A 16,758-nucleotide genomic window follows, 5' to 3' on the forward strand; every position below is an offset into this window, starting at 1 on the left:
GTTAACCACCAGAGGCATTTTTGGAAAATTAAGATGGGGTATTTGACAAGTGTATTCAATGTTGGCATCGTATAACGTTACATTCTTGCAATTTTTCACTTTATTGGGGTTCTCGGCAGCCACACATTGCGTATAATCCATAGCTTCATTTATTGGTAGCGTTATATTTCGAACGTTTTGAAACGTTACAGCTCTAGTCAATTCCATGTCGCTATTGTTTAAAACAGTTTTATTGCCCATAAATTGCACACTTGACAGTGCTAATACTTTTCGGTTTCCTTTATTTGAAGAATGAACTAAAAATAAAAAAACTAATTATAATTTTAATTAAACAGTGTAGGATGATAGTTATAAATTGTATGGGTCGAGGGAACGCCAATAGTCGATTTAGGCTGTTAAACTAGCGCAGAGATTAAGTGATTTCTAGTAAACAAAATAGTAAATGTAGCGCTATGTAAAAATATGTGAAACTTTTGTATTGTGCAATAGTAAAACTTTATTTCTGTTACATTTTCGAGTTGAATTTTTCATCCCTCCCCAAGCTCTGTGGTAAAAAGATCTTATCATTTGACTAAAGAAGATGACAAACCCTATAATACTGTAGGTAATACTGTAATAGTCCAGTCGACATGTAGTTTCAGGTAGAAAAGATGTCAGCACTTAGATCACGTAAACATTTGCAGGTTTTTAACGCATTTTTTAACGAAGTTGGGTGCGCTATTACAGCCACTTTCTCTGCCCGCTCGTCCGTGGCCTTACCTACTCCTACAGTTTTCAATTCATTTAGTTTGTTCTTTTTGAATTTCAGTTCGGTAGCTTATGTTATTAGTAAATGCAAACATGTTGCATATAATAACAAGTTAAAAAGTAATTGTAAACGATTTACAGAAAGCGCAATTCCACTTGCATTCATTTCCCATTTGTAAGATGCAACTTCTGTTAAAATCGTAAAAATCCGGCCACAAATATGAAAGATAGCGTTGCACATGTGCAATCCATTTTTGACGTCCTACTTCAATTTCCGTATATAAGAACAATTACATTTCAATGCTTTCCTAAATAAGAAAGTTGGAACTGCGCATGCGCAAATCTAAATTTTGAAACTAACATTAGATTTTCCTTTGTTCCAAGCGCCTACAATGGGTCGTATGAATAAAAGTAAGCAAATGCTTATACTTGCAAAATTCAAAGTAAATACTCGTAAGTGCTCCTTCGCACTGGGCGACTTAGCAGCCCTTCTAAGCAGAAGGACAGGACGCAGTGCAGCGCTGCTAAACCTTGCTAAACAGACCAGTATGAAGGGGCAGTTACGAGTATTTACTTTGAGTTTTGCAAGTATAAGCATTTGCTTACTTTTATTCATACGGCCCATTATATATCAAATTTCATTTAAATGCTTCCATAGATTAAAAAGTTGGCACTGCGCATGCGCAAAACCAAATTTTGAAACTGGCGTTAGATTTTCATTTTATCAAATTTCATTTAAATACTTTTATATATTATAAAGTTTGCAATTCGGTTTATAAATGGTCGAGATGCGAAAAGGGCACTGTAAATTTTGAATCGATTCGACTCAACTCCGAACAAAGCCATGGATTACTCGTGAAATAATATCTTCAAACCAAAAGCTAAACGACCTGTACATACTACAAAAAATGTATCCTGGTCTGAAACACCGATTTGTGGCACTGAAAGCAGCCCATAGGATTTTATTGAGAAACACAAAATTCAATTACTTCAACTCCAAGATAATGGGAGCCAGGAAAAATATTAGCAAGACGACTTGGAAAATAATCAATTCACTCACAAATCAGCGTACCAGTATTCACCAAAATATGTCCCTCAATATTGAACAATCAGTGATCGAGTCTCCCACGAAATTGGCAAACTTGTTTAATGAATTTTTCCAGACAACACCCACCAACCTAGTTGAATCTATTCCTAAGTCAGATTTCCCTCAAGCTCACATTAAAAATCATGCAAATTCCTTTTACCTATTCCCATATGCCGAGTGCGAAGTATCAGACCTCTTTAATAAACTAAATAACAACAGCTCTCCTGGCGCTGACGGTATTGCTCCTCATATACTTAAACAAGCAAAACAACCTCTTACGAAGATAGTAACTCATCTTATCAACGCATCGTTTGCGTCTGGAATATTTCCATTGTGTCTTAAAAAGTCCGGCATAATCCCTATTTTTAAAAAAGGAGACGCCTCTAGCATTTCTAATTATAGACCGATTGCTCTTAGTTCTTGCATTGGCAAACTACTGGAGCATGCTATGCTACAACGAATATCAACATATTTCGATAAACACGAATTAATCTCCGATAAACAGCATGGGTTTAGATTAGGAATGTCAACCATTACAGCGAACTTGGAACTTTACAACAATATAGTTGTCGACCTAGAAAATAAAACAGCTCCTATAGGAATCTTTTACGACCTCAGCAGAGCGTTCGACTCCGTTAACCACGATCTCCTAACTTTAAAACTGAAGAAGTATGGTATTAGAGGAATCCCGCTTTATTGGTTCGCCTCCTACTTATCTGGCAGATCTCAATTCGTACGAATACCGCATTTCTCTAAAGACTGACGAGTAAATTATCACTCCAAAGAGCTACCTATCAGAATTGGAGTACCGCAAGGAGCGATCCTATCTCCCTTCTTATTTTCGTTGTATATTAACGATCTAATTACATACCTCCCCATCAACGCAGTCACTCTTTATGCAGATGACACGACCGTCCTCGTCAGCAGCAGCCAAGGCAACATTGAAAAGGACTCCAATACCATCTCAAATGCCATGTTCAAATGGTGTACAGGAAACCAACTAATCTTAAATAGAGAAAAAACGAAATATACACGCTTTCATTCCTCAACGTCACATCAGAGTGTCCAACAATTATCCCTGAATATTGCAGGGTCAGGAATCGAATACCAGGAGAACATTAAAATTCTAGGCATCACCTTCTCCCATGATCTCAAATGGAAGTTGCACATCGAAGCTATCAGTCGAACTATCTCTAAATCTATTTATAAGCTCAGATTCCTCAGAGACGCAGTTGGCATCCCGGCACTAAAAGCTGTTTACACTGCAGATGTTGAATCCCGATTGCGTTATGGTATTATCATTTGGGGACCCAGTCCTCATGTTAATCGGGCACTACTTTACCAAAAACGTGCGATCAGAGCGATCTTCAAAGTGGCAAGTCGTACCTCATGCAGGGATCTGTTTGTCGATCTAGGCGTTCTGACTGTTATCTCTCTGTATATCCTAGAAGCCGCCACATATGTACACAAACGCAAAAGAAATTTGATTCTTGAAAACCACGCAGCACATAAATATGATACAAGATGTAACAATGTAAGACCCCCGCAACATAGACTTGCTCTCACTGCGAACAGCACGCGTTGCATGCCGATTAAAGTATATAATCACCTACCCGCTACATTGAAGATCCATCACGTCAATCTTTTTAAGAAGAAGGTCATGAATATACTAATGTTAAAACCTTACTACAGCTTACTTGAATTTTTTGAAGACACATTTTAATTTTCCAAACATGTTTTTCTTTTGCTTTGATGTTATTTTGACGATCCTGTGACGTGTTATATTTGTCTTTATAGGGAATAAAGTTATTATTATTAACTTTTGGCATTGCGTATTATATGGCTACATCTATGCCCATATTGAATTTCATGCAATTCAGTTCATGACAGACAAAGGAACAGACGGACAGACCAACAGACAGACGACAGACAGCAATACAAAACTATAAGGATCGTTAATAAACGGCAAAAGTGTAAAATTATGGAACATGTAAAAAACGGTATTTTGGTTTTTTAAAATAACTTTTTTAGTAATACGCAGAAAAAATGCCTTCCTTGGTGCAAGCCTCGACACCATAACGAACCAAATAGCGAAAAAAGTAGAACAATAGCTCTTAAGATAAAGAACTAGTAGCGTCTCAACGAACGAGCGGACGGACAAAGTGGTCACAATAGCGCATTTTTTTTAATTTTTGTGGAAATGCGCTAAAAATTGGTTGTGTGCATGCGCAGATTGCGAAATTCTAACTTCTTATTTGTGGATACGTATATTTTTTCAAATTTTAACCAAAGATGCTTTTAGTAAAGACAAATTTCGCATATAGCAAAAATGAAATATGCGCATGCGCAGACCGCCCAATGCTACCTTTTTCATTTCTGGACATATTTTTTGAAATTTTAATCAAAGGTGCTTCTACTAAAGGCAAATATACTGCATATGGTAAAACTCAGTCGGGCGCTTGCAAAGACTGCTAAATACCAACTTTGTTATTTAAGAAGATATTTCGTTGACATTTTAACAACAGACCCTTTTAGTAAAGATAAACATATGCAAATAGCATAAATAAATCACGTAATTAAATTTATGTTACAGTACAATAAAAACACAAAAGCGAAAACGTCGGAAGACGATCGATGAAGAAATGAAAGCAGCTTGTCAACCATTACCAAAAATTTGGACCGCCTTTTCTCATTTCTCATTAAATACCCCTTTTGTATTTTAAAATTAAATTTCCCGATTTCGTATGTGTATTTTGAACATTAGTCCAAGCTATATAATATTTTTTAACAAAAAAATTAGTTACCGGAAATTGGGGAAAAATAATTAAAACAGCTGAATTTTTCCGCGGGTGAAATAACGGGGGTTGAAAGGGGTGGAAACTGGTATTTTGCAATTTGTGACAAAACTATGTATTAATCTTAGGCGAAAATGTTCAATATAAAAGTTAAGAACTATGTTTTTTTTTTACCGACTTGGTCAATGCCACATACTTTGGTCTACGATCTAATAAAGTTATTATTATTATTATTATAGAGAATAAAAAAATGAACAACTTTTGTATCTGCACTATTTACACATAACCTCCAATTTTCCTAGAAAAACCGGAAAAACCATGTCCATGATAAATCGTCGTCAATAAGGGTACCTAAAAACTTGGTATACTGGCTGACGTTAGGAGTGGAAGACATAATTTCTTGCTTGGATTTACCAAAATACATACAGACAGTTTTGTTAGTTTAGCACTAATTGATTCGAGTTACACCAGTTTTTAAATTGTTCATTTGCAGTTTGAGCTGTTAGCTTTAAATCCAAGAGGGAGTCTCTTGCTACCACAATGGTTGTGTCGTCAGCATAACTAATGATTTTGCCACTTTTCACATGAGTATTTAAGTCTGTCACGTATAGTAAATATATCAGAGGGCCCAGTATCGATCCTTGGGCGACGCCTAGATTAACCTTAAATTTGTTTGAGTGTACACTGTCAATGTCCACGTATAACTGTCTGTTTGATAGGAATGAGTTAATCCATTCAAGAAATTGACCTCTAATTCCTAGTTGGTCTAACTTGTAACAGGTGTTATCACTTTTGATTGTATCAAATGCACGACTAAATTCGTCAGCCAAGAATTATACTGTTCTAAATCCACTTTTTGTAGTTTTAAGAAAATCAACTTCAAAGATGGACATTAAGATATTGACATACCTTACTGGCTGAACACTAGTATTTTTATTTTAGGTACATGTTTCCACTGCTAGAATAATACTAAAGGTATGACATCAAAACTCTACATAGATTTCAGCTGTAAAACAAAAAACAAATTGGATATAGGACATTCTACATGAAATTTTATGAAAAGTAAGGATATAGAACACTTTAAGCAGAATTTATTTGTTAAGATTCAACGTGATAAAAGAACCAATCATCTGAAATTTTTAATATATTGTTATAATAAAAGTAAACAAAACTCTGACAAAATAATAGGCGATTATAGTGATACTTCACGTTCATTTATTTGTTAGGTTCTTTAATTTTTTTGCATTCTTTTTCTGTTTTGTTTTGTTCTTGGACAACAGAATTTTGTAGAATTCTTGCTCATTTTTTGGCATTTGCGGCAACATTTCCTGCAACGCGTTTGGCTTTGTATCTGATATCCCCACATTCGTTACAGGGATATTGCACAAAGTAATTATGGTAGAAAACTACCATACAATAAGTAGGATATAGAACAAATTCAAGCGCGCCAGATTTCTAAGAGGGTATAGAACAGTATAATCCTTCGGAATTGTATTTTGTCTCGGATATAGAACACACTAACTCTGCTATCGAATAAGATAGCTTTAATATTTTAACGGATATAGAACAAGTATATTTTTCTGCATCCAATGGTGATTATATCTCATTTTCGCCCAAAAGTGGATATAGAACAAGTTGCATAGAGATAAACTTTTTGGTGTCGAATTGTGTGTCAAGAGATCAAATGATGCGGTTTCTGTTGACTTACCCGATCTGAACCCATGCTGGCTGGGTGGTAGAATTTTAAGCTTTGTTATAAAAGACGTTATCCGGTTGAAGACAATTTTTTCTAATATTTTAGAGAATACGCTCAATAACGAAATTGGTCGGTAATTTTCGATTTGCGTAGGGTCTCCCTTCTTCAAAACCGCGACAACACGCGCTGTTTTTAGTGTTTAGTGTTCTTTTTAGAACTCATAATTCCTGTAAATTATAGATCAACAGGCCCAGCTTAATCCCATCAGCTGCAAAACAGGCAGGAAGGTTAGTGAACAAAAACAAATTGTTCAGGAAGCAAAAGAATTCGATTTTACTTCGAATTACTTTCATTGCGGTAAAAATGCAGAAAAAAGAAATAATAAAGATGTTTTAGTTAAGGCAGTTGGGCACTACACTAAGGCACTAGGAAACAAAAGAAAATATTTTAGCAACATTAAAGAGGAGAGAAAAGACAGATTTCAAAAACTTTTCATTAGCGCGGACCCAAAACGTTAATTTAGTTGCAAAAAAAGCTATTTACCTACTGTCAAAAACGGTATATCTTAAAACTGTTCCCCCAGTTCTTGCCGCTTTTCTTAAAATTTTTTTTGGGGATATTTTTTGTTTTTGATTATTAAAATGTAAGTCCTTACGAAACTTTTGCTACCCCGCGCACCTTTGTACGACGAAAAAAAATAGATTTTTCATCCCCTTGAAAAAGAGGTGGTTTTTTTCAGAAATCGTGAGATCTTGGAAACGGTTCGACTTTACGGGCCCAAAAAATTATCTCCTCTTTTATCATACAACAAACTATATTTACTGCAAATTTCAAACCCCTACGACTTTTTTCGCAAAATTAAGAATAAAAAACGAAAGAAACAGTTTTTCCAGTTTTTCTACGAAAATTGGAGGTTATGTGAAAATAGTGCAGATACAAAAGTTGCTCATTTTTTTAATCTCGATAACTTTTACATTAAACATTTTCCTCTAAAATTAATAGTTTTGCCACAATTTGCCAAACACCACTTTCCACTCCTTTCAACCTCCGTGATTTCACCCGCGGAAAAATTCAGCTGTTTTAATTATTTTTTCCCAATTTCTATTCATTTCACCTGCCTGAAAAACCCGGTTTCGCCCGGTAACTAATTTTTTTTGAAAATAAATTATTTTACAGCTATTTAGCCTCGACTACGTAAAAAGTTTGCAGAACACTGATCTAACAACATTTCAAAGCCATTTCTCGCATATGGCAATAGGCTGATGAAATCAGAAATTCCTCGAGAAATTCTGTCTTAAATTTTGGGTATACTTACCTTTTTGCGTTTGACTATTGTTTGGAAAACTTATATTTTCCTTATCCATCCATATATTAGGTAAGTTTAAATCAAGTTGAAAATCTTCTGCATCCCCAACATGTTCTAGAAAAACACAAAATTTCTTACAAAACTGTGTTTTTGAGCAGACCTCGGAGCTGACTTTGATTGTCTCTGTATTTAGTTACTCAAATTCTATTTCAATTTCTAAAAATTTTGATGTTTTATTAATTGTTGGTGGCCAGTAAGACTGCGCTTGTAGTATACAATGTAACAAATAGTACCTTTCGTCATCTACAACTTTTTACATTTTATAATAAAAACACAAGTTGTGGATAAATCGTTACTAGCCACTAAGCAAAATTTCAGAAAGTTAGAAGTTGTTGCAAGAACGCGCCACATTTCTCATCTCGAACAACTGTGTTTTAGATGAAAGCGAATATTTAAAATCAAGGTTAAAATATAGTGTTTATGCATACCTTTTCTAATATCCGAATTATAACTGCCTGTTTGCCGCGCAGACAGTGTACCATGCACATTTTCAGAAGAATGCGTTGAATCTAACGTGAGCATTTCTTCGTATGTCGCATCCCATATTGTATTCTTTTCCGGGTCTATGGCAAATTGCCTACAACAATTAATTTGTAATGTACAAAATGTAATTTATATACATTACTTGATGAAATTCATACTAGCAAAACTGACTCTTCGAGAAGACGGTTTCTCTACAAAAGTTGGAGAGCTTTTATCACACTCATCGTCAGCATCTTGTTTCCGTTCAGTTTTCTCTCGTGTTTTAACCTACAAAATTTAACTTTACCATCTATACAAGCAACTATCAAGTTCAATTAACAACTAATTCCTAAGAAAAGTACATGCAGTAGTACTACGGGCATAGAAACTTGCAACGAAGGTGCTAGATAAGTTGATTGTATAAATACATCAAGAATGGTTACATACATATTCGTTTGTGCTTGGGTCCATCACGTCTTTGCCAAGCTTTTTGCTTTATCAGCAGGGCAAAGACAAACTTTAACTTTTACAAACCGTTAAAAATTCAAAATAATACCCATCAAAGACAGGTTACCACAGAATATCTACATCTGGACGTGGCTAAGTTTGCGCGATTTCGGTTGAAGCAAAAAATAGTTCCTTATTTTTCATTTGCCTATTTACTAGCACACTACACACTAACACAAAATTACATAAAAAAGAAAACATCAAATTTCGGTCCTTTACAAATTACACATGATGTTTAGCAACGCCATATGAGCCTTACGAATAGGGAATATGCATGTGGTTTAAATTTACTTGATTCTTTCTCCAGCAAATATTTATTGTAATATTGTCCTGACATTATACTTAAACCATTAGTTTCTTATTTAGTTTGTTTTTAATTGCTAAAAATGTTAATTCAAAAGTGCAAAATAAGCGAACGAAATTCAAATTTGCGAAACGCTTCACTATTGGACGAATGAAAGTGACGTCAAATGCCACCCGATCGCATTTGTTGTGTCAATTCATAAGTACTTCTACTTAGTGCAGTCAAATTACAGTTTGGGCAGATTGAGCTGGGTGTTGTCATTTCACTCAACGAAATCAAGTGTCTTCTATGTAAAAAGATCCGCTGAATCCGAAAACCAGAGTCCCCCTAGCCGAAAACTCCCGGAATATATTGTTATGTATAAACAAAAAACGATGAAAAAATGGCAAGATGTCGTTTCTTTTCGCATTTGACTTCAATTATCTCGTTAACTATTACTCTAAGGGAAAAAATGAAGAGAAATGAATTGGTTTAGAAATTGAATTTTCTATAAGATACAATGGGTATGAAACGTTCTTTTTCAAATGTTATTGTTTTTTATGGAAAAATATAAAAAAAGCAATCCCGAAGATGATCAATTGGTTATTACTAAGTAAAATTCATCCGATCTTTTTGAAAATCCGTATTTGGTCACTTCTTTTGATAACAAAACAATATGACAAACCCGATCACCGTAGATTTGATAGTTATTGCATAATTAAAGAAACAAATTTACAAAACGATACTTGGTCTTTTAAACTATCCTAAGACAACCATTTCCAAAAATTGTCCCTATGATTCTTGCAAATTGATGGACTGTGGAATTTTTTTTAGTTAACTAACAAATTGAATATCTCCCGAAATATAACAAGGAAGGTTACTCTATATAATAGGCCCTTGGCGTTCTGATTAATAAAAATCATACATTTTGGTAAAATAGAAGCATTAAAAAGCTCACCCTTTAAAGAATCGTTCGATGCGACCCGATTTGCAAAATCATTTTTTGTTGTGTCGAAAACAAGTCCGAAGTAAAAAGCTGATTTCTCGTGAACTCGGGTTTGGACGTATTTTTTTTTAATGTAGGTCTTTCCGAGAGCTTTCCATTCGCCTACTATAGATTTACATTTCTTGATGGTATTTTGGAAATTATTCCATTTGTTAACTAAGAAAATTCATCGGATTTTGAAAAAAAATTGCATAGTCCGTCGATTTGCAAGAATCAACGGCACAATTGTTGAAAAAGGTTGTTTTAGGGTTCACTAACTGTAAAAAAATTGAGAACGCTCTGGGAGTCGTCCTTTTGGAACTGCAAAATACACTTTATCGGGAATATTTCTAATAGTGTTTTTGCACTTTGGTACAAGACAATACCTATAAAATGGTTTTTTAGCTTTTTCCATGGTCTAAATAGCTATTACAACTGAAAATCTGAAATCAACTCTAAAAGTAAACAAATACTCGTGGTGGCTTGTGACGTCATCCAAGGCCCGCTGAAAATGTGGCGGCGCTTAAACACATTGAATAAAGTCAACGTTTTAAATATTATTTTACAAGTTAAATTGAATTGTTCTAACAGTGTTTACTCTTTTTACTATGTTAGAACGATGTAAAAAAGCGATTAAAAAATTAAAAAAATTACATGCATATTCCCTATTGAATCGCACGCCCCGTAGGTCCTTCAGCGCTGCGGCATCGTCTCCCTAGATGAAGCACTCGTTCTATTCTTCTATTTGCATCAATTGAAGTAGAGCTGCTCAGCTGCATAATCTAAGGGAAGTTTAATTATTTTCCTAGCACCAATTGGTTGGAGATTCAGTGGCTGTAGAAGGTTAGCAGGTAGCTGGTGGAGGACACCTAATATTAAAATGAAGTCCATCCACCATTCCAAACAGGGAGAGGCACGTTTTACCCAAACTACTACAGTAGCTCCTCATGGCGAATTCAATCCCTGCCCTACACACCACAAGAATGCTAATGAAAAAATGTAAGTAGCGTTGATCCTTAACTCGATTCATATCGTAAAAAAGCAAATTATGAAAAACAAAAGTGCAAGCCTAGCATTCGTAAATATTTTTGAAATCATCTTTCAACTTAAAAAAAAGCCTTTTTGTAATCAAAAACGATTTTATTCCTGAATTATCCCAATTAATAACATCACAAAAAAAACATTCCGATCCGATGTGTTCCGGAATTTAAAAAAAACATTCCGATGTGTTCCGGAATTTAAAAAAACCATTCTGATGTGTTGTGGAATTAAAAAAAAATTCCGATGTGTTCGGAAAGCAAAAAAAAACATTCCGATGTGTTCCGGAATTAAAAAAAAACATTCCGAGATGTGTTCCGAATAAAAAAAAATTCCGAGATGTGTTCCGGAATTAAAAAAAAAGAGAAGAAGATCCCACCCATCCCAATGATCCCATTCTAAGAATAATAATACAAAAGAACATTACAAAACAACGTGCCAGACAAGGATGAAAATATCTACGTTATGCTGGTTGCCTAAAATTATTGCGGGACGCGATTTTGGCGCTCGATAGTCGATACCGTTCCAGCTACAGAGTATATGGTAGGTATTATGTAGGCCCTCGGGCTCTGTCGCCCTCGGAATAAATATCGCCATAATGCCTTTGATTTGATGCATTATGCATTATAAGGACTACGTTTGTATTATTAACAACAAAATGTAGTACTTGTACTATACTCTTTGCTTGTACACAATGCTTGTACATACTTAACATTTTTCCGCCTGATTAAAGGCAACACAGTGTACATTTTTTAAAGTGTACCTATATGTTTTTATACCGGGTGAATATTTCGAAACCGAATATAGGCAATTAACATTGGAAAAACGTTTTGCAGATTGTTGCTCCCCCCATGTTAACTTAAGAGGGTTTATAATAACACCAATCGAAAGAAGATTTTTTTCTCATCATTGATATACGAATTAGTTTATTTTCATGTGTATTTCTCATTATTTTATCAAAAATTCGACAATAAATCCAATTACCAAAATTATGTTAAGCCATGGTTTTATTGCACCCCTCTTTTATATGTTGTATACATTGTTTTACATGTTGCTAACTTAAGTAGACGCCATTGGGCAGTTTCAAGCTCAATTTATTTGTACATGTGAAATGTTTGTATACAAATTAATAGAATCTTATTATTCAATGACGATACTTAAACTGTGAAACACTGCCAAGCCAAAATAAACCCCTAAAGCAGATCTGAAAAACCTCGATGTGACCCCGCATCATTGGATTTGACCCATTCTCAGTAGGCTTATTACATGTGGTAGGTATATAGGATAATTGTGCAAAGTTTGAACCAAACTGGACCAAGCGTTCGGCAGTTAACGTGCTCACAGACAGACAGATGGGCATCATAGACCTATAACGTTTGCATAGCTTTGCTCTGCCATTTTAATAATTCACTTTATAGGAGATAAATTGAACTAGGTAGGTACCTCAAGTTAAAGACATCACTGTAAAACTAAATTTTGTAAATCCATGTAAATAATATTTACATATTTTTGACCCTTTGTTTTGTCATATGGAAGTATGTCTCATTAATGCATTAAATTTAAATCCTGTGAAACTATTTAATGTTTACAGATCAATGGAATATGTACATTTTATAATTTTAGTTGCTTAGCGTTGAAAGTTTGTTTTTTGATTTTCTTGTGGGTTTTTGAAGTGTTTTTAATTTGCGACGACACTTGTTCTTGTAGCTGAGTGAAAAATGCACTTGAGGATTTTATCCGCTTAGATCCAACAACTTCATCCATCTAAATCAACAAAATTAATACGCAGAACTTTTAACAATACATTACCTTATCAACATTTGTATCTTTAGACACTTGTTCTATCATCTTCTTCATTTTCTCCTTACTGTATTTATTTCCAAGACCAGGCTTTTTCAACAAAGTCATCTTCATCTTTTGCTGGGCATGTTCGCTTTGTTTGCTTTTCTTTTTCCTTCTTTCTCTTTTTTTGTCTGTTTTACTTCTTTCATCTTTTCCTATAACTTGCCCCTTGGACCTCACCTTAACTTCTTCGGGTGCAAGAAGTGATGCGTTAGTCATCGCAACCGGAGCAACTTCCTCCATATTAATTGCAGGTAAATTATTAACCACTCTAAGTTCTGGTGCAACTGGTTTAGGAGTGAAATGAAAGTTTGATAATGCATCCAACTTTGAAAATAGGCTACTCAACATAGACTTGATTTCCTTGTGCAAGGCCGGTTCTTCCTCTTCCTTCTCTTCTGTAGCTTGTAAAGCATCTCTCTGCTGCAAAAATTCCTTTTCATATATTTGCGCAAGAGACTGCTTACTTTTTTCTTGATCTAAAACAAGCTTTTTCTTGTATTCTAAAGGTGTGTCTACAGGTTTTTCTTTGCGTTCAACGTCGTCAAAGCATTTATCTTTAATTCGTTGTTTTATGGCATCTTCCAACAGCACTGTTGTAGCTTCCGTTATTACAGGTGCTGAAACATACCACAATTACAAAGAGAAATTACCACTTGCTTTATTTAGAATACCTGGTCTGCTACCCACATCATATTCCAAGACCTCCTCCAAAAGTGAATTAATTGGTCGATTTTCTCCTTGAATTTCTCCTTTTAATTGCCAAGGTCTATCGCTGATCGCAGCATCTTCTAAAACTTTAATTTTTTCATTTAGTCGTTCTTCCCTTAATTCTAATGGAGATTTAAATTTTTTTATCTCATCATTTTCGTTACTAAAGTTATTGCTTTCGTCATAATGATCATGAAAATCGTCTTCCTCATCATTAGAATAATCTTCTTGATCTTCTACTTGTTCAGGTTGCTGCTGAGATTTTCCAAAAAAATCTTTATATCTGGGATTTTTTTTGTTATTATATGCTTCAGGATCGTCATCACTATTATCCGAATCTTCTTTAAACATATCTACGCTTCCTTCTGATTCGGAGTCAGATTCTGGGGGTTTTTTATTGTCGCTACCTTTCTTCTCTTCAGATAAAAGGAAATTGTTCATTTCATCTAACTTAAAAAAATTGTCATCAACTACTGATGGTTTAGTTTTGGTAGGGATCGGTTCATGTTCTTCATTATCTGTATGATCTAATTCAGAGATTGCATCAGATTGCTCAGCACCATCATCTATGACATTTTCTTCTACTGGTTCTTCACTCTCTACATCATCGGTCGTTTCTTCGAAGAATAATTTTTCTTTTGAAACAACAAGCTTGCTAATTGTATTAACATTTCTATTTAAAATAAAATTGTTTTGCAACTCTAATTGTTGCCATATCTGTTCCAAGTCAAAATTGTCAATTATTAGCTCGGGTAATGCATTTGAAGTTGTTTTTGCATCTGTTTGTTTTGAAAAGTCGTATGAAGTTTTTAGTAGCTTGCGAATGTTTCCATTTAATTTCTCCTCGGCACTATACAGAGAAGAGTTTAATTAACACAAAAATCCAATTATAGTGTATCTTATGTTTACATGACAAATTTAAGAAATGTTAACATGCCATAAAAGATCAAACAAATTACCTTAAATAACTTTCTGGTTTTGATACCACATTTTCAAAAACGTTTAAAATACTCTCAACACTATTATGTACATTCATCTTTCTTGTGTTAAAAAATTAAATTACATTGAAAGTACATAAATGTAGCGTGTTTCTGTTTACTGAATGTTAAGGTTATAATAAAATTAGTTCAAATACGAAGGTATAGCTTAAACTACCAAATGGTGCATATGAACTACGTGCATATTTAAACTACAACTTTATATACAAAGTTGGGCAAAAAGTGAGTCCAATCACATCGATCGACAAATTAAGATAAATGAGACTGTCGCCCTGTTATTCGTTACTGAAATTTTTGTTTATTGCGTCTTTACATACTAATATTAAAACTGATCTAACGATCAACCTATAATTTTGTTACGTATGTGAAGTTAGCGTCGAAACTCCCAGCGTCGGAAATCCAGTATGCGTATAACCAAACTAACCTAGCAATTCTCATTGAATTAAATATTTTTCATTAAAACAAAATATTTAATGGTGGCGTATCACATGTGACTTTAGATTATGATTAAGGATCCATGAGGCCATCTAAATCCGAAATCCACACTTTTTTATTCATAAATAAGAAAGTTATTAAGTACGAAATATCGCGAAATCAGATTACTATAGGCGTTTTCTTTCGGTGATCCAAACGCGTTTGGATTGTCAAATCACGTTCTTTCGAAGTGTGATCTTATGATCATGATTGCTAAAATCGTGAACAAACTGAACATAAAAGTTTTATGATCACGAATTCCTAACCTATAAATGCAAGGATATTTTTGCTCAAATGTTAGATTAGTCAATATTTGTAACTGAAGAGGAGCATAATCGTGCAAGTACTTCCACTTGTAGTTAAATTATTTTCATAATCCAAACAAAAAATACGTAATTCGAATGCAAATGTGTGCTACGTAAACTTAACCCTACTTTTATTTAAATTCGCGTGTTCTTTCGTAAAACGTGATCCTACGAATCACGATCTTGAAATCATGATCGCGAAGTAGCCGAAAGAAAGCGTCTCAAATTACGGACGCTCGGAAAATCCGGTGGCATTTTCAAACTAGTGGTGGCGTATCACATGTGACGTTAGATTATGATTAAGGACCCATGAGGCCATCTAAATCCGAAATCCACACTTTTTTTATTCATAAATAAGAAAGTTATTAAGTACGGAAGATCGCGAAATCAGATTACTATATTACGGACGCTCGGAAAATCCGGTGGCATTTTCAAACTAGTGGTGGCGTATCACTTGTGACGTTAGATTATGATTAAGGACCCATGAGGCCATCTAAATCCGAAATCCACACTTTTTTTATTCATAAATAAGAAAGTTATTAAGTACGAAATATCGCGAAATCAGATTACTATATTACGGACGCTCGGAAAATCCGGTGGCATTTTCAAACTAGTGGTGGCGTATCACATGTGACGTTAGATTATGATTAAGGACCCATGAGGCCATCTAAATCCGAAATCCACACTTTTTTTATTCATAAATAAGAAAGTTATTAAGTACGAAAATCGCGAAATCATGTGATACGCCACCACTAGTTTGAAAATGCCACCGGATTTTCCGAGCGTCCGTAATATAGTAATCTGATTTCGCGATATTTCGTACTTAATAACTTTCTTATTTATGAATAAAAAAAGTGTGGATTTCGGATTTAGATGGCCTCATGGGTCCTTAATCATAATCTAAAGTCACATGTGATACGCCACCATTAAATATTTTGTTTTAATGAAAAATATTTAATTCAATGAGATTTGCTAGGTTAGTTTGGTTATACGCATACTGGATTTCCGACGCTGGGATTTTCGATGCTAACTTCACATATGTAATTTTGTTTACATTCGTCTTAACCTAAGATTACATAGATGTTTATTGTAATACCTACATCCATTGACGTTTATAATTTTGATTTGATAAAAGTTCATTCACAAACAGAACACCTCACAAGACTTCTGATAGTTATAAATTCAATGATCTATGTATGTAAGCGACCCATTGAGTTAGAAAAGTAATGGAGGGAATCAAATGCTTGGCCGTATCGATTCCCGAAGTTAGTCGATATGCTCCGTGATGTGCATGTGATGTGACCGGCTGCCATGACGTCATGATCGTATACGATAGGGATAAGTTCAAGTTTAGCTGCATTCCCGAATCGCGAACAAACTGTATGCGCTAACCAATCACAGACAAGAATTGAACTGTCATTTGTCAGTTTTGTATTTTGTTTCGTTTTTGCATTAAGGATAC

At 34.5% G+C, this 16,758-nt stretch overlaps 2 protein-coding genes across 2 annotated transcripts in view; both read right to left on the reverse strand.

The window, feature by feature from the left end:
- The window catches only part of LOC116168853, a 13,440-nt gene extending 4,700 nt beyond the window's left edge, over positions 1–8,740 (reverse strand). Inside the window, exons 1-5 of the mRNA XM_031484879.1 lie at positions 8,601–8,740; positions 8,317–8,441; positions 8,120–8,268; positions 7,641–7,745; positions 7–296 (exon numbers count right to left, since the gene is read on the reverse strand). Of these exons, the coding sequence (XP_031340739.1) occupies positions 7–296; positions 7,641–7,745; positions 8,120–8,268; positions 8,317–8,441; positions 8,601–8,624 (693 nt within the window). The 5' untranslated portion in view covers positions 8,625–8,740. The remainder of the gene's footprint in view (positions 1–6; positions 297–7,640; positions 7,746–8,119; positions 8,269–8,316; positions 8,442–8,600) is intronic.
- Positions 8,741–12,524: 3,784 nt separating this feature from the next.
- Positions 12,525–14,634, reverse strand: LOC116159943 (U3 small nucleolar ribonucleoprotein protein MPP10-like). The gene is made up of 4 exons (XM_031473053.1): positions 14,479–14,634; positions 13,483–14,369; positions 12,776–13,428; positions 12,525–12,730 (listed from the first exon to the last, which is right to left on the reverse strand). The coding sequence occupies exons 1-4, from the start codon at positions 14,553–14,555 to the stop codon at positions 12,578–12,580; spliced, it is 1,770 nt and encodes a 589-aa protein (XP_031328913.1). The 5' UTR covers positions 14,556–14,634; the 3' UTR covers positions 12,525–12,577.
- Between the last annotated feature and the right edge of the window lie 2,124 nt (positions 14,635–16,758).

The sequence above is a fragment of the Photinus pyralis genome, unplaced genomic scaffold, assembly GCF_008802855.1.
Source record: "Photinus pyralis isolate 1611_PpyrPB1 unplaced genomic scaffold, Ppyr1.3 Ppyr1.4_LG1, whole genome shotgun sequence".
Classification (NCBI taxonomy): domain Eukaryota; kingdom Metazoa; phylum Arthropoda; class Insecta; order Coleoptera; family Lampyridae; genus Photinus; species Photinus pyralis.